Source organism: Phalacrocorax aristotelis, chromosome 6 (assembly GCF_949628215.1).
Source record: "Phalacrocorax aristotelis chromosome 6, bGulAri2.1, whole genome shotgun sequence".
Taxonomy (NCBI): Eukaryota; Metazoa; Chordata; class Aves; order Suliformes; family Phalacrocoracidae; genus Phalacrocorax; species Phalacrocorax aristotelis.
In genome coordinates, this window is record NC_134281.1 from 29927856 (window position 1) to 29945787 (window position 17932).

A 17932-nucleotide genomic window follows, 5' to 3' on the forward strand; every position below is an offset into this window, starting at 1 on the left:
CCCTTTTAGTGCAAAGGTCATTGATGTAACCTGTCCCTTTTGAGAGAAACAAGCTGTTTAAGTCTTCTCTCCCAATTACTAGTTGCAGGCAGAGTGTGCTGGCTTTAAGTTGCCTGCAGGAAATCTCTTGAACTTCATCAAGTCCCACACCTGGGAAGGAAGAACCCTTTGCAGTGATGCAGGCTGGGGAGCAGCTGTGCTGCAAAAGGCTCAGGGGTCCTGTGGACCCATATTGAACAGCAGACCTGAATGTGAGCCAGTGGTGTGCCCTGGTAATGAAGGTCAACTGTGTCCTGGGCAGCATGAACAGAAGTATAGCCAGCTCAAGGGGAGGGGTTATTCCCCATTTGCTAGGCAATTGTTGGATCACGTCTGGAATACTGCATCTGGTTTTGAGTTTCCTTGGTGAAGAAAGACGTTAACAAGTGTGAGCAAGTCCAGCAGAGAGCCACGAAGTTGGTGAGATGTTGGAGAATGATGAGTAAGGATTGTACTCCTTGCCAGCCAGCTCATCTCTCCTCTTCCTGTGGCCTTGCACTTAACCTATCTTCTTGTAGCTCCTGCATGGTCTTGACTGCGCAAATGTTTCAAGCTGATCGACTCAAAAAACATGACTGGAACCTGATGCCAGGCCAAGAATAATGCTGATGGACTCAAACTCAAATAACAATACTGTGCTCACCAGCCTGCTTTCAAAAATATACCAAAAAACCAAAATGTAGGCACTGCCTTAGTCTAAGGGCCGTGTGGACTGCTAAGCTGCTTTCTTGGTGGGCTAAGTGGAGCTGGGTTAAGGTGGCCCACTCTTCTCACCCTATCAAGTGCATACTGTGGACTAGTAAGGATCAGAGGATGTAGTAAAAATATTTTTCCCTGAGAGGCAAGTGAGGAGAGATGACAACATCTCTTATGTGGCATGCTCTCGCCATCACATGTACTTGTAGGGCATGCAGAGAAGATCTGTTGGCCTGTGCTGCCTCTCTCCACTAGCACTGCTGTAGGACGGGTTTGGGCAGACTGAAATTGCTTTTCCGCAGGTGTTGGAGGTACTGCTTTACCCCACTTGCTGTAAGCCCTTTCCGAGAGGAGTCAGCATAGGATGCTGCCAGCACAGTGTCTTCCACATGATGCTTTCTTACCCTCAGTTTCTCACATGAACAGTCTCATCCCATGGCCTTGTCTCACTGAACCAGACATGGCACAAGTGTTGGCTGCTCTGTCCGTGTGTCTCAACCCTTCCTGACTGTCAACACCCAGGGAAACGACAGTCAGTTTTCCAGAACTGGGAAGATGTGCACCATGGGCAACAGACCACTGGTGGTGGTGAGATCTGCAGCAGAGATGGCCTTAGCATCTTGAAAATGGATTAAGAATGAACAGGGTCCACCTGGTCCATCCATCTGAGTTAGAGCACTGAAGTTTTAACTGTGTATTCTGCTTCTTGAAGTCCTACAAACTGTCTATTACAGAAGAAGTGCTTATAATGGGGAATATCCTGACGTGCCTCTTATGGCTTGAGGAACTTTTGCTGCCAGTGGGAAGTCCTGCTCATATTTTTATTTGTCTGTTTTTCTTGTGCAGGGGTTGTTAAGTTAAAAAAAAAAAGTAGGAAAAAAATAAGTGTGTTTTTCCCTACAGTGGTATTGCAAGCACCATAGCTGCTATTTTTTCTGAGGAGATAGGTGGACTGGTACAGATATTACAATAGGAGTAAGTGCTGATTTTGTTTGATCTTAAATGTGAATTGTTCTGAAATTAATAGTGATAATTGCTTTTGGGAATTGCTTGGGTTGTTTGGGTGGTTTTTTGGTTGGGTATTTTTTGAGGCTCAAAGCTGGAAAAACAAAGGCTTGCCAAATGGCTAGTCATAGGGCATGTTCCGTCCAGGGTGTGACAAACTGTTGCCTTTGAGAACTTTTGGGCTTGGAAATGCTGCTGGGTGGACAGTCCTGGAGGCTTAAGTCCTTTATTTGTGCCAGAGCTTTGTCTCATCAATGTCTTTGTAAAGGTGTACTGGGATGTGAATTTACCTTCTACATAACACCACCATTACAGCCTGAGCAGTAAAATGCCATTTTTCTTCTAGCAGTTTCCTTGTGGGTAGGTCTAGAGATTCCTCCAGGCTCCCATTCGTGTGTCTCACTTCTGTCTGGAGGTTGTTAGCTGTTGTGGTCTTCTGGGGTGAATATGGTCAAGGGCATGCTGCCCTACCAGGAGCAGGATGGAGAACCCCAGGTGTGTGGGGTCTGACTGTTGGGAAGCTCTTTCCCTGGGCAGCCCTTAGCCCAGGGCAAGATTAGGTAGTAGCAGCCTTTGGTGTGCTGTGCCCTTCTCTCAGGATGGTGGTGTGTCCATGCAGTAGAACATGTGTGGTCTGACATTACAGGAGTTGGAGACAAAGATGCAATAAGAGCAGCATCCTTCAACCCCCTTGTCTTGCCTGAGGAAGCAAAGAAGGGCTAGCTATTGAGGGCGGCTAGCTTTTGAGGGCAGACCTGCAGTAACTCTGTCAATCACAGTCTTTCAACTTTAAGGTTTCTTTTGCTAGTCAAAGTTTTGGGCTTCATGAAACAACTCTGACTCAGGAAACAGCATCCTCTCATTTTAATAACTTTCTCTGAGGTTGAATGACTACATTTTTACTTTTTTGGGTTTTTTTTTGTCAAGGAAATTGTTTCATTTGTGAACTTTGGGGTTTCCATTCCACATCCCTGCAAACAGCTTCCCCACGAATACGTTTTGGGATTGCGTTTGCACAAAGCTGAATGGAGAAAAATCTGGCTGAGACAAGGGAGCAGCCAGTGCCAGTGTAACAGCAAGACTAATTTGACATGCAAGCTTCCTCTTCCCCCTGCCCCCAGGGGGCAAACTTTTCCACATCTCCCTACTGATCTTATGCAAGGTTAGAAGGACTGGTATGAGGCTTACCAAAGGAAATGGGCACAGGCACCTGACTCTGTGGGATTTGTGTGCTTGCTTTAAAGGTTTGCAGGATCCTTAAGACTAGCCTGGACCTGGCAAAAGGTATGGTGTAAGATGGACTCCGACATTCTTCAGGATGGTTCTTCAGGAACCATCATCTTTGCTTGGTTTGCGTGATGCCTAAATTGCAGTGTCGCCCCACTGCATGGCAGGAGCTTCTTGGTGTTACTGCAGGTCCAGTGATGACCGTGAATAAAAACATTTCCACAGTTCTCTGGTATTTTAGGAATTTTGGAGCTGTTGTTCACTGACTGTGCAGCTGGAGTGTGGGAGGAAAGCAGAACAAGGCTAGCGAAATGCACAGTGGCTGTGGGAGGCCCAAGCAAGAGTGCTAGAACGGGCTTGAGGATGAGCTGCAATCCATAAAATATGTGGAACAAGTTTGACTTAATCTGTTCTACCAAGTCAGCACTATGACTGGTTTAGTCCAGTTAAACATCCTTGCAAGCTAGATTTGCAGCACAGTCTGGGCCAGAGTCTTGGTCAAAAGCGAACCCCAAAGTTACCACTAAACCCAGCTTTGCTCTGTCATAGGAGCGCAGTTAATAGCAAAAAAACCAGCCTGCATTCACTTGCTGAACTTTCATTATTTATTGTTTTAATAGACAGGAATAAATATTCAACAAATAAGCTTCCTGTCCTTAAATGATTTTGTTCTTCTGATTATAAATAAACTTAAAAAAGAATCAAGAATTCAGATTTTAATTTAAATAAGGCTAAGCCCCGTGGTAACTTCTGGTTGCATGAACTAAAAAGCATTCATGCCCTGATTCTCATCTGGAGGATCATATGGTGCCTTGGGGTGGAGATATTCCTGAAATAGCTTAGAGTATCTAGGGTTTAGGATGTGCCCCCTGTTTCCCTTCTGTGTGCTCTCCCCTGCCTACAGGTCTGGCTTCAAGTAGGGTGGAGGATGCTGTGGGAAGTGTCTGGGTGTCTGGAGCTGGAGGACAAAATAGGCAGTTGATATATAGCAGCTGGTGGGGGCTTAGCACATCTTCCAGTGCCCTCCCCTTAGGGATGTGTTTCACACCATCTTTGCTATGTCTCTATGGGACCTTTTGGGGAGTGTTTATGCTCCCAGAGGAACACAAAGGGATTGTAAATTCTCAGTGGAGCTTGCAGAGCTGTGGCTGCACAGGCCATGTCCTGCTGTGGGGCTGTGCATTCCTGCCTTCTGGCCAAGGGAAAACGAACAGTCCTCTGGCTTAAGGGAATTTGCTCTGGAATCTGCCATGACCATGTGAGTGGCCAGGTGTTGGATGTGCAAAGTCCTGGTCCCAGGGCAGATGCATGCTGGAAAGGAGCAGCTGGGATGTGACTTGGCTTGTTCGCCCTGTAACCTGAAGGCTCGAGGATCCCAGATGGAGATGAGCATGTGGCTCCTTTGGGAGTGTTTCTGTGTGATTACTGTCAGAGGTGTGGATCTCTGCATCCTGTTTCAGTCTGTGCGGCTATACTACTCAACACTGAGGAAAAACATTATTCAGATGCTGCTTTCAGGGGGGATGGTGGAGGCCGCAGAGGAGGCATGCAGGCTTCTCCCATCCCATTGTTTGAGTGCTATTGCAGTGTTCTAACAGAACACAGCACCTGTGCAAACCTCCTCTGTGTATTTTCACCAACTTGTAACCTCTCGGTCAGTAAGCAGTAAGAAAGCAAGCTGCCTCTCTCTGGACTGCAGCCTTGCTGCCTGCTGGCTATAGCAGGGTAGGGGGAAGGAGGTCTGATGCTGATCCTGGTGTATGTTGAGCATCCGTGCCTTCCCCTGCCACCTCTGTGCTCAGCTTGGCCATACAGAGAGCAGTTTTGAGGGCCTGTGCCAATTGCAGGTTGCAAATTGAAGACAAGTGGCTTTTTAGGCCTTGGCTGTAATAATCCATGCTGTAGAACAGCAAGTGAGGTGTTCCTTCCCTCGGTGTCTTAGCAGAGCCCCCGATTGTGGCATGAGCGATTCTTGGCCAGTAGGGTGAGGCAGCAGTGCACGTGTGCTTGCAGCCGGGCTGTGCAGCTTAAATGGTGGGCTCGCAGGACAATACAGCAAGCAGAGCAAAATCCTGGTGCTTCTAGAGATAGGACCTTTGCAGTTAGCTTACCTTGGGCCATTCATCTTGACATGACCTGTCTTGTCTTTTCCAGTGGTTAAACTGTACAGAGAGTTTGGTCCTGTATCAGCCTGATGATAAAGCTGCTGTCATTCCTGTGAGGCAGGAGGAGATCAGTGAGAGGGGAGCGGTGTGCAAGCATGCCTGCATTACGGGGGTGCTCTGTCTTCGTGGGGAAGTGGGGCTCTGCTGTGTGCCTTAGCAAGGGCTTGCACATCTGTGGAGCTGCCCTGAGTTCTGCCAGGAGCTGGGTGCGCCTGTAAGAAATAGGTTCTGCCTCTGACTCATTTACCAGCTGGCAAAAGGCAAAGGACCTAAATATTGTGTTAACAGGATTCCTTTGTGCTCTTGTTTTCCCAGGGTGGCCACTGACCACAATGTTGATAACACCACAGCAATCCTTAGAGAGTGGCTGAAGAATGTGCAGAACCTCTACCACGATGTGGAGTGGAGGCCGATGGAAGACCCCCAGTGAGTACTGCAGTGAGAGGCTGACTGGAGCTGTTTGGTGTATATATAAAATTTTCTAGGTTTTCTGTTTTCAAACCAGGAGGACTAAAAGTCCAAGCACTAAAATACAGATTTATTTTTTTTCTCTGGGGTCTGTCCCATTAAAATTGTGTTCTTATGGAGCCCATACAAACATCTCTGACTTCAGTGAAGCAACTAATGCAAAACTTCAGAGAAGAAAGCATTTTTCCATTCAGTTATTTAGCCTCTGCAGCTGCTTTCTTTGTATGGTAAACAAATCACATCAAAAGCTACAGGGAATAAATTCTGTCATTCTTTATTTGCAAGGAAGCAGAGAAATCGTAGTTCGTTCCCATAGTGTCTAAGAAAGGTCTGTCTGGGACATGAAATAGACAGTAAGTTCTGAGCCAGTAAGTTCTGAGCCAGAGAGCTAGACTTAATTCAGTATATTATGCCTTTGCATGACTTGCAGGATCATTGCTTTGAAACATAATGTTAGGTGTGTGGGGGTTTATTGCCCTTTTCTATTTTTTTTTTTTAAAGATCAGCTGTTCCTTGTTTGTTTTCCTATTTTCTATTTCTTCCATCAGGGAAAAGCACATCAGTTTCCCCTTTCTTTAGGCTTGCTTTTACTTTCAAGGTCATCAGTGCAGTGGTGGGGCATTTGTGGTACAAATGCCTGGGGAATGCTTGTTTTATTGACTTTTTTAATCCTTTCATTGGAATTGAGTTTCCTTCATCCTGTCAAACTTGGCTATTTTAAGTTCTGTAAAAAGTTTTTTAAAATCTTAGGTCCTTCACTGGCTTATGCTGGCACTGTTTCAAAGTCCTGAATTTTTATGCCACACAGGGATCTGTCCCTGGAGTTTCCTTCCATCTTTGTTATAGAGCATTTGCTTTTGGACCTGATCCTGAAAACAGAGACGTGCGCATAACTTTGCTCACATGATTGGGCTCGTGGGGTTGGGTATTGGGTGTTTGTAGATTTAAGAGCTGTTATCGGGATGTGTTAACAGTTACTAATAATGTCCAGATGCTGAGGGAATCCACATTGCCTTTATCTTTACATCCTCGGCTCTGTTGATTCTACTGGGCTTAAGGAAGCTGTGTTTATAGTTTTAAACTTAAACTTAAAGCCTAGGAGAGGACAGATGACTTTTTTTACCAGAGGGTCAGATAAGGTAAATCAGCTTCGGTTCGTTTCATTTCAGTGGGGTAACCTCTGCTTACGTCAGGTGAGGGCCTGCCACTGCAGCTGAAACTCCTGGTGTTGATAGCGCTGTTTTGCTTGTGGCCGCTTGGTTGGCAGGAAATGCTGTAGTGCTGCTTGTTCTCTGGTGCCCTGTGTACACGTGCCAGCATGAAACTTGGAATCGTTCTCCCTCAAAACCTCTCCTGGGTTGCCTGAGGTGACTCTAACACTGTTTTTCTTTTGGAAAGAAGGCAGCAAGGGAACTCTCTCTCTCTCGTTTTTTGTTTTTTGGTTTTTGGTTTTTTTTTGACTAGCGCAGTAGGGCCCAGACGTGGGTTGCAGTCACTTTTGTTTTTCTTTGCTAGGTCTTACCCAGAAGAAATTGGGCCAAAACATTGGCCAAACTCCCGATTCACTCATGTGATGAAACTCCGACAGGCTGCCCTGCGCACTGCACGAGAGAAGTGGTCAGACTACATCCTGGTAAATAGGTTTGATTTATTCACTGTCCTCAGGCAAAAACTTTTCACGTAATCACTGTGATACTTTGAGGCTGTCAAAAGTTTCCTCTCCATAGAAAGGCAAAGCGTTATGCAGTGAGTTGCTGTGTGTCATTTCTTGGTCTGATGAGGAAGAGACTTTGCAGCTAGGGACAGAAGTCCCTGGTTAAGCCCAAGACTTTCTCCACAGGGATCAGGATTGAATATAGTCCTGGCGGTGGGTAGGTACCTGCAAGGGTCCCCCAGATTGAAACCCCATCTATTATTGATGAAATATAAGGGAAATAGTTCAGCAGAACAGTTGTGGAAAGATGTGTGCCTTTGGTCACTACAGCAGCAGTTAACGGTGGTGTTTCCACAGCATCTGAACAAGGCAAGGGTGTGAGGCCAGTTTTTAAGAGTTCTTCTTGATCGTCTCCAAAGAATAAACCTGCCCTGAATTTTCAGCAATGTTATTTTCCCTCGCAGCTCCCTTTCCGCTGTGCTGGAGCAAGGTTCTGTGGAGTCAGAGGGAAGCTCTGCATTTTTTCCCATCTCATAGCTTTGTTGTAGGGGCAGCCACCCCTGGGTTTATCTACAACAGTGATGTGCCCTATGGTGTCAAAACTACCAGCTCAGTGTTTTTGGGGTTTTTTTGCCAACCTCCTGCCTCTGGCTGCCTTGTTCCCAAGAAAGTGTCAGGGGAAGCAAATAATTTCATCTAATAAGAAATTTCTTTTTCTCTTCACCTCTTACTACTTTAGTTTATTGATGCAGATAACTTACTGACCAACCCAGAAACCCTGAACCTGATGATAGCAGAAAACAAGACATTAGTGGCACCAATGCTCGAGTCTCGCTCCCTCTACTCTAACTTCTGGTGTGGCATCACCCCCCAGGCAAGTGACTTCGTGAACGGTGCTGGGTCAAAGCTATGTTTCCAAAGGCCTCCTGCCTTGTGTCTGTGAAGCAGTGGGCATCATTTCTGTTCCATGGGCTTTCCCATCTGCTTTTGTTGTGTCCTTTTCCTGAAAAGAAGCTGCTGTATCTCTGAGGCGTGCAGAGGGGATGTAGCCATGTAGCGAGGATAGTGGTGTCATGCAGTCATCTAAGCTTCCTCCTCTCTCAGTGGTGGCATCCCAAATCTTGGGTGGGTATCTTTGGGAAAGGACCGTAAATTTACAGGGGATCTGGGAATAAGAGTAGAGAGGACACTGCAGTCTATAAATGTTTTTCAGGCTTAGTTTTCTAACCAAGCTGTAGGTATAAGCAAAGCAATACATGTCTTGCATTGGGTGTGCAGGCACATAACTGAAACTTGCTTCCTTACCTGAGATTCCTTACTTGAAAAAGCTTAATCTGCAGGAAGCTGAGCTTGCTTAGCCAAAAGTTCTGGGAAATTATACAGTCCCACTAATGGCATAAAAAAACCTGATACACACACAGTCACACCAGAATTTGTTTGAGGTGGTTCCATATGTTTGTGTAATGACCTTAAAATTCTTGGTACGTTATTTTAGACCAGCTTTCCTGTATAGTGACACTAGTCTTGAGAGGAATTTGCTTTTCTTTCTGCAGCTCTTCATTGTATACAGATTATTTTTCTCACAGATGAACAAGATTTATGTAGTGGGGCAGAGCACCCTTTGCCTTTAAGGGAGTGTGTGTGCTGAAGTATGTGTGTTAAAGGGTACTGGTGTAAAAGACACAAGTGCTGAGCCTAGAAATTAGAGTTTCATGTTACCTTTTCAAATCAAATATGCTACAGAAAGTATAAGGTACAGAAATGTTACGTAGTAGAAATAGCATTATTTTTAGAGTCAGAACAAGATTCAGTTATCAGTTTACAAGTTGATCCACATCACTGTGGTATATTGACCCTGGCTGGTAGGTAAGCCCTTACCCAGCCGCTTGCTTACTCCCGCCCAGCTGGTTGGGGGAGCAGACTGGAAGGGCAAAAGGAGTTAAAAAAACAACAACAACAAAAAAACCAAACAAACCCAAAAAACCAACCCCAAAACTAACCAACCAAGCCCAAACCCAAAAGCAACACTCACCGGCTGAGATAAAGACAGTTTAGTGAAGGGTAGGGGTGGGAAACCCCAAACAAACAAGCGATGCAAAAACATTCACTCACCACCAGGAGATTGATGCTCAGCCATTCCCTGCGCACCAGCTACTTTGGGAAAACTCCCACTCAGGGTTACTGCTGAACATGACGTTATATGGTATGGAAAATCACTTTGGTCCATTGGGGTCAGCTGTCCCAGCTGTGTCCCCTCCCAATCTCTTGCCCACCCCCAGCCTACTTGCTGTGGGGGGCAGAGTGAGAAACAGAGAAGGCCTGGATGCTGTGCAAGCACTGTTCAGCAGCAGCTGAAACACGGGCGTGTTGTCAACGCTGTTTTAGTCACCAGTCTAAAACACAGTACCCTACAGGCTGATGTAAAGAAAATTAACTGCATCCCAGCCAAACCTAGTACAGTCATCTTGTCCATAAAAGGGTTTTAATAAGAATCAAATATATAGAAGGGCAGATATAGTGTCACAGTCATTTTTTGCCTTTTTTCGCTTTTTTTTTTTTTAATTTTCTCATTAAGCTCTAGATGGGCTTTCTAAGACATTCAGGCTGAAATGGGCACTGTAGTTAATGCTTTTTTCTCCCAGGTAAGACTCAACAATGAGACCAACTTTTTGACCTGTTCTCCAGTCTGCTGCTGGCATGTGTTTTGTCATCCTTTGGGGAGGCAGGATCCTAAGCTGACGTCTCCTAGAATAGAAAGAGGTTTACTGTGCTCCTGAAAATTTTCCCCTTTTGCCCCTGTTTGCCCTGGAAAGCTTTGGGATTTCCTTTTTACTTCCACACCTGAGTCTTTTGTTTCCTTCTTCATAAAGACAAGCTTGCCCTGTGTAGACAAATGTGTTTAAGCCTGAGCTGCACATATATCTTTGAGCTGGGCCATATGAATAGGAGTACTTTACCACAGCCCTGCCCTTCCATACCCTCTTGCTTTATTCCAGAGAGCTAACCAGATACTAATTGTTGTCATTATTGCTGGCATGAAACAAAGAGCAAACTCCATTCCCCTTTTCTTCTATTTACCTCGTGTAAAAACATCATTCTTCCTTCCCAGTGTTACCAAGGACACAAGTAGGGACCACAGGCAGGGTGAAAACATAACAGCTCTACTGGGTTGGACCAATGGTCCATCTGATAGCAGCGGTTCCTAGCAGATGCCTAGGAAATAGTATAAGAACATGGCAAACAGGAAATGGATGATACTTCCCCAAAATAATTTTTCATCCTTTGGCAATCTCCTTCTCTATGATTTCTTGGGGAAAGTCTTTGTCTTTAAAGCTCTCAGTGATTTTTTTTTTCTTTTACAGAAATCACTGTCTGAATTTTTTTTTTGGGGGGGGGGGGGGGGGGGGGGGCGTCCACATCATTTTATGGCAAGGAGTTCCACAGTTCAGACTAACTAATTAAATGAAAGTAGCAGGAAGAGGTCCTGAACTTTCCAAATTCTTGGGAAGTAAATATATAGATAAGAAAAGGAGGGGGTGTGGGTGGGTTTACTTGTTTCAGGTTTTGTTTTAAAATGGAGTTACAAACTTCATAGTAAAGGCATTGTCCTTCAACTTTTTGAGATTAAGTCCTGAGACAGCCAGGTTTTCAGCTGATGTAAATCAGTATTGCTCCACAGGCTGAAGTGGATCACCAGCCTCAGCCCTGGTCCCTAGCGTTACCTCTCCAGTAGTAAGTTTCCATCATTACCAGCATTAGCTGAGAAAAGAAGAGAGAAAAACCTAGCAGCAAATGCATCTTGGAGAATTTGGTGAAAAAAGCTGCTCAAATGAACAGGAAAGTTCCCACTTTTTTTTTTTTTTTTTTTTTTTCTTCCTCTTAGTTGCTGCTTCTTGTTTCTGTGCTCACAGTCCCACAGTTTCAGGCTCTCAGCGTTGCTCTCTCTGGGCACTTGGGGTGGGAGTAGGAGCTGGAGCACGCCCTGAAACACAGCCTCCGGCACTGAGCAACAGCAGGCCAAACCCAGTTCCAGACAGCTTGACATTTAGCTGTCATGAAGCTAACCTTAGAGAGAGCTCAGAAACTGTGCTGACATGTTGGAGACTTTCTTGACTACACATGATTTATGAGCAATGAAAAGGCCCAAAACTTTGTAGTGAGTGACTGGAGGAGGAAAGATTAGTTTCCAGCATCTTTCACCTGTGGGCATTCTTGGATGTCTGTTAAAGGTTGAATGTCTTAACTTTTCCTTCAGTGGGAATGCTAGTAAGCTCTCTACCCACTTGCTCCTTTCTGTGAAAATCCTACTAGCTGTGTTTGAGATATCTAGTCCTCACAGTACGGCCAGAAGGTATTTGAAGGGCAGAGGGGGAGGATCGACAGATACGTAAACAGACAAATGCACTACACCATGCTTCTACACAAAACCAGGGTAAAGCGGTTCTGCAGTGATTTGCTCAGCCGTTGCTAGGATGCTCATGGAAAATATAGTGTAAAATTAACTTCTAACTTTAGTGACTCATCATTTCTGTAAAGACCAGAATCTGGATTCAACCATCAGCCATGTCTGGATGTCTCATTGGTGCGTTAGGATTTTTCTTTCTGGAGGAATTCAGCGTATTTATTTCCCAGTCTGATAGCTTTAGACATACTGCACCTGCAAAACCACCTGTGAGCCACACAGCATAGGTGTTGCATCCACAGTACTGGAAGGCTAGCAGAGCTCATAGTTACAGAGAAATGAGCTGACTGAAATGCTTCCCCCAGAGAGACTCTGTGGGAAGAGCTCAGGAGAGTGTATTAAACCTGCTTGTCCTGGGATGGAAGAAGCAGGGATTCTTAAACAGCTGATGGAGATTGAGATGTTGCCTTCACTGCAGTGAAGCAAATTATTATTTTTTTTAAGTCATGGTCAGAAATAATTTGCAGATCCTATTCTGTGGGACACTGAATGTCCTTCGTGCTGTTCAGCATGGAGGGTGTCACAGGTGCTCAGCAGCTTCCAGGATCAGACCTGAGAGCCTGTGTTGAAAAACGGTTTTTGAAGAGCCAGGAGAAAATAGTCCTAGGTTTGAAGCCCTGTTGCAAGGGAATTTTGGAACAAAAAGGCTTGGATTTCCACGAGCTGCTAAAAAGGAGAGAGATGATCAAGCTTTAACTTTGGGGAAGGAGGGTGTTTCTAAATACTGCACTGAGCCCTTTCCAAATTGGACACACTTAAAAATCTGAAAATTGAGCACTGTTCCATCTCTGCTGGGGAGGGCTAAGAGCGAGAGCTTTTGCTAGGGAGCATCTATGAAACAGAAATCTCTTGTAACAAGCAGCCCCCTCATTGTGATTGCAGGGCTATTACAAAAGGACGTTGGATTATCCCCTGATTCGGGAATGGAAAAGGACAGGCTGTTTTGCTGTCCCAATGATTCATTCCACATTCCTCATTGACTTGAGGAAAGAGGCCTCCACCAAGCTGATGTTCTACCCCCCACACCAGGACTACACCTGGAGCTTTGATGATATCATGGTCTTTGCCTTCTCCAGTCGCCAAGCAGGTATGTCTGGAGCCTTTGCTGGGGAGGATTCACTAGTAGAGACATGCAGATCTCTATTTTGAGTTCACAGGCCAGAAGTCACATGTTGGCTTCAGTGGTGAGTAAGACCATGTTCCCTTCTTTCGGATCTGGTCAGGGATAACAAGCAGCAAGTGATTGGCAATGCAGTTTTGAATCACAGGTAGCTTCAAAGGACATGGGAGGTGTTCTTGGGACAGATGCAGTGTCTCAGACACAGAATGTGTGGCATCCACCCTTGATTTGTGTCACAGCAAGATGCAGGTGAAGGCTGTGTGAGTGGAAGGCATTCTAAAGTCTGTAGGTAAGGTATCTAACGCCAATGCTTTGCGGAGACTCCATGAGGAAGGAGGTGAGGGCAAGAGACTCTTTTTAGATATAGCAGCCCTGTGGAAAACAAAACCCAAGTCACTTACCCACAGTGCTGATGAGGGTTTGCTTCATGGCAGCTCAACAGAAATTGTCTGAGAGGTGGCGGTTTTGGTTCGGTTTTTTTGAAAGCAAAATCATTGCAACTTTCAGGGGAATGATGTGGAATGATGTGGAATCTGTGGGCTGTGCTGAGAGGGAATCTCTTGCAGGCAAGAGCAGGTTAGAGCTGGTCTGTGAGCAGTAAAATATCTGCATTCTTGACATTGTATCATTGGTACTTTGGGAGAACCAGCTGAGCACCGAACTGTCTTGAGATCCTTGGAGCACAGCAGAGAGAAAGAATATGTACCACTCCAGCTGATACTGGGATCAGTTTCTGCTGGACAGTGGGAGGATTTCAGTTGGACCTGAAATACAGGAGTCCTTTCAGGCCAAGTCACAACCTCAGTGTCCTCTTTCTTTGCCTGGAATTGTTGTTGGTGTTCACAGAGAGCTCTCTGTGTCTCCGAGAAATCACTGTGCCTCAAGTGCATGATACTGCTGCTTGTACTTGTGGTGAGGTTGTTTAGTCCCATTTATTTTTAGAGAGTGGATCTGGTGGGTATTCTGTCTCCAGCAAAGTCCTGGCTGGCAGACCTGTATGTAGCAGTGTCAGAGCTGAAAGGAGCTCCTGGGAAGGATGTGGTTGTAATGACCATCTGTATTTTGCTTTGCCCTGCTGTGTTGAAAATGGGAAAGTTTGGGGCCTTAGAAGGAAAGAGGGACTGATGAAATCCCAACAGGGCCACTAAAGTGCCCTTCTGTTCAAAGCTTCATGACTGGTTTGCTCGCTTACTGAGGTGAATTAGTAGGGAAAAGTTGTTTGTGGGTCCTCTGAGTGATGTGAAGTTGGTGTTGCCCATCTCCTGGTTGTAAAGCAAGCAAAGTTAAGGTGAGAAGGAAGGGCTGTTCTTGGGGGGACAGACAAAAAGAGAAAAATTGAAGTAGTATAGCTTCTTCTTGTTTTTGGCAGTTGCTTCTGCAGAAGAGACAAGCTGAGAAGACTGCCTTTCCCACCGTTTCCAGACCAGCACAGCAGCTACCAGCCATCTATAGCTTTTCTTTTAGTGATGTTTCTGGTTTGAAGTTCTTGACAGCACTGAAAAAGATGGCGTTGCCTTGGCAAACTAAGCGGGGCTTTTTAAAACTCAGCTACAAGAGGATGAGCAGCATCAAATGAGAAAGATGTATGCTAGAGAAGAGGCAGCAAGAACTGAAATTAGAGCCCTTGGAGGCATAGGTGAGATGTGAACTTGCAGGGCACCTTTGGGGCCTTGTCTTTCAGTGTCAGGACATCAGTATATTGGCTCCAGAGGAGAACTGAGGTTTAAGTCTGGATAGCAAAGCAGGCTCCTCCAAATCTACCTGCCCCACTTGTTCCCTCTGATAGCTCTCCCAGAAATGCAGCATCCAGTGAGTGTGGTAACTGCATTGCATTAGCTCCAGCTGCTTAAGAAATATTTCAGGGATTCATTTTTTCCTTCCATCCTAGAACACTAGCTTTTTCCAGGACTGACCCATGACATGAAAGGCTTTGCTTCAGCAGTTTGGCCCACTGATCTGTTCAGATTGTTGGCTTGTGTCCTGGGCTGAGTTTTGTCACCCAGGACAAAAGGATGACATCCAAGTTCAGAAATGTGGAAAATGTATGGACTTTGAGGTAAACTTCTCTTTGGAGTAATTTCACTTACTTCCCTGAAGTCGTAAATGATGATGGCTTTTGTCCAGACCAAGAACTGCACTTAATGTTTCAGATCAAATCATTGATTTTCAACAGTGAATCTACTGGTTGAAGCATCTCTTCTGTGATGCTCCAAAGAGACGGGCCCACTTCTGCTGGGAGGATGAGGCCTGTGGTAGGAATACTGAGAACAAAACTTGGTGTGGGTGTTTTACTGGCAAAAGTGGGCTCTGTAGAGCCCCTTGTGCTCACAAGATAGCATTTAGCCAGCCAGATCTCCTAAACTTCCTTTCAGCCTGAGGTTCTGAAGACCTAGAGCCAGCTAGCAGGAAGGTCTGGTCACAGGGATGTGGGAGAAATTTAGGTTGCCTAAATATGGTTGTGGGTTTAGGGCATGGCTGTGAATCCTGGTCACTGCCTTACAAAGGCTAATGATAATGCAAGTATCTATAGCTTTTCTGTCCCTCATAGCAATTGTTTATTTTATTATAAAAACAGAGCTGGAGAGTGAGTCACCCTCCCCATTTTAAAGTAGCTTTACCATTTTAAAGTAGCTTTTACCCCAGAAGGAGCAGAAATACTGGTGTGAATCTATGCAGATTAACTGTGTTTAAGCCAGTGGAAGATAAGGACAGAGATCAGTGAGCCAGATAAGATTAGTTTATTAGATCAGTGCCAAAGCTGTTAATGTCAGCAGGTAGTATTTTTTATTCAGCCATTTAACTAAATTGCAGCTGACAGCTGAATGTGTTTTGGCAAGTAGTCTAGCCAGCAATTTACTTGCAGAACTTAAAATGGTAGAAATACCAGGGTCATTAATGCAGACAATTCTGCTTTGCTAGAAATACTAGGGATTAGGAGGATTAATACATGAAAGCATCAACACACCAGATAGTGTCTGCTTTTCGGTTATTTCCTAGAGGGAGGGGGGTGATTGTGCATGTTTCATTAAAAAAAAAAAAAAAAAGGGCGGTGGGGCAGAAAAGCTTGTAGGTTTGCATTTTTCTTTAAATCTGCTTGGCCAGTTGTGTGGGTTCAAGCAGTTTTCAGATTGTGGTTAATTAATAAAAGATCTTACCAGAGCTCAACGAAAAACAACGGAAATATTTTCCCCTGGCTTCTCTGGATGTAGCTTTTGAGTGTGTTGCTTGATGTGACATCAGACCCAGTGCTGCTGCAGTTATAGCCGATAACAAGCAAATGCTTGGTCAGTCCAGAGGGGAAAAGTATTTTGCTGATCACACGGTGCTGGGACATTCCTGGTGAACAAGTTCAGCAGGAGACAGGTCTCTCCTGAGGCATCTGCTCCGAGGAGAGGCTTTGCATCTTGTCTTCGTTTCGCACCTTCAGATTTAGCTCCTTGAACAAGCAGTTACAAAGCTTTTGAGTAGAAGGATGTTACGTTATCACCTCTTTTTGAAAGCGTCTTTTCTTCTTGCTGGTGTCTCTCTCTAGGATTTTCCTCTAATCTTCAGGGCACTGTAAAAACTAGTCCTGGAGAGGGAAGGACCATGTTTGGTGGTAGACTAGGCACTTCCAAGATGGTTATCCTGTATATTCCTAAAAGTCCTTTGCCAATAAAGGTGAAAATGTCTATTTTCTAGCTAAAGCAAATAGGAAGAGGAAGATGCTCGACTGCAAAACCCAGAGTGAATCCTTGCTAGGCTAGTAACAGACCCTGCAGCTATACAATGTCTTAGGCCTTGCAGTGTCATCGCATGTGATCCCAGGGGAGCTGAACTGCCTGGGCCCATGTTTGGCCAACCATGTGCTGTCAAAGCTGTGGATCAGACTTGGCTCCTCCACCCTGGAAGAGTCATTTATTGTGGTCTGGCAGAGGAGCCTTGCAAAGCTCAGACAAAAGCTTCCATCACCCCTAGCCATGCTGGATTTGTTTGAATTTTTCCCTCTCTAAGGCTGCCTGCCCTGATCGACCTGCACCCTTCTTTGCCCAGCATGCAACACAGGGCCTCCTCTCCCCACAGAGGAGTGGGGTATCCAGTAGGACTGCTTGCCTTTCACCTGAACCACCTCCCCCCTCGCAGATGGGTAACAAATGCAGCCTTCCTGTGTTGCAAGGAGGAGTCCTGCCCATTCATGAGTGGAAATGCCTCTACCCTCCACCCTGAGCTTTGAAACCTGTGTATTTCCCCTACCTTTGAGCCAAATTCCACCACACACCCCCCACCCCTCATCCCAGTTTGGATGCTGTTACTGAGCCCTGGGTCTGCACAGGGAGAAAGATCCCATGGCCCAGGATCGCTGCTGCTTCTCCTTCAGCACAGCTGCATCTGGAAGCCCGTTTGGCTCCTGTGCCAGCCATTGCATTGGTTGAGGCTGGCCTACTCGGAGGGTGGAAACCTGTTCCTGCTTTTGGCTCTGGGTCTGTGAAGGGATTTGCAGGTGAGGTACCAGATCTGAGCAGTGCAGGTAGGGTTCTGGGGATATGGGGTTTCTGTGGTACTCCCCAGGTATCCACAGTAGTCCTGCTGTGCATATTGGATACTGCTTTTGCTAAAGGCCAGTTCTGCCCTCTGCTGTAGGACTGTTTTCATAGCGTCAAGGCAAAGGCCAAAAAAGACCCTTTCTCTTGTCTAAGAAGGAAGTTCCCAGTCTGTTGTAGGAGAAAACTGATTGCAGTTAAAAATACCTGCTGTTAGGGAGCAAGTAGAAATTGGTTTCCTAGGAGAGGCCACTTGCTGCCAGCCAAATAAAACAGAAAATGGCACCGTGATGTTTTTGAATTGTTTGCTTATGAAGTAGAACTTTTTGGGACTGAGGTCCTGGCATACGTTTGATTGTGGCTACATAGCAACAGAACAGCAAAATCTGCTGGTAAAAGACCTGACTTTAATTTCTGTTTTTCTGTGATTCCCAGGAATACAGATGTTCATCTGCAACCGTGAACACTATGGTTTCCTTCCCATGCCCCTGAAATCACACCAGACGCTGCAGGAAGAAACAGAGAACTTTGTGCACACACTAATTGAGGCTATGAGTAAGTTGCTGTGCCCTGCCA

General features: G+C 45.5%; 1 protein-coding gene across 2 annotated transcripts in view; it reads left to right on the plus strand.

The window, feature by feature from the left end:
* Positions 1 to 17932, plus strand: part of COLGALT2 (collagen beta(1-O)galactosyltransferase 2) — a 56287-nt gene that overhangs the window by 29932 nt on the left and 8423 nt on the right. The window contains exons 2-6 of one of the 2 annotated variants that reach the window (XM_075096793.1): positions 5448 to 5558; positions 7116 to 7233; positions 7994 to 8128; positions 12599 to 12803; positions 17792 to 17911. In XM_075096793.1, coding sequence (XP_074952894.1) covers positions 5448 to 5558; positions 7116 to 7233; positions 7994 to 8128; positions 12599 to 12803; positions 17792 to 17911 — 689 coding nt within the window. The remainder of the gene's footprint in view (positions 1 to 5447; positions 5559 to 7115; positions 7234 to 7993; positions 8129 to 12598; positions 12804 to 17791; positions 17912 to 17932) is intronic. The other variant, XM_075096794.1, reaches the window with a different exon arrangement.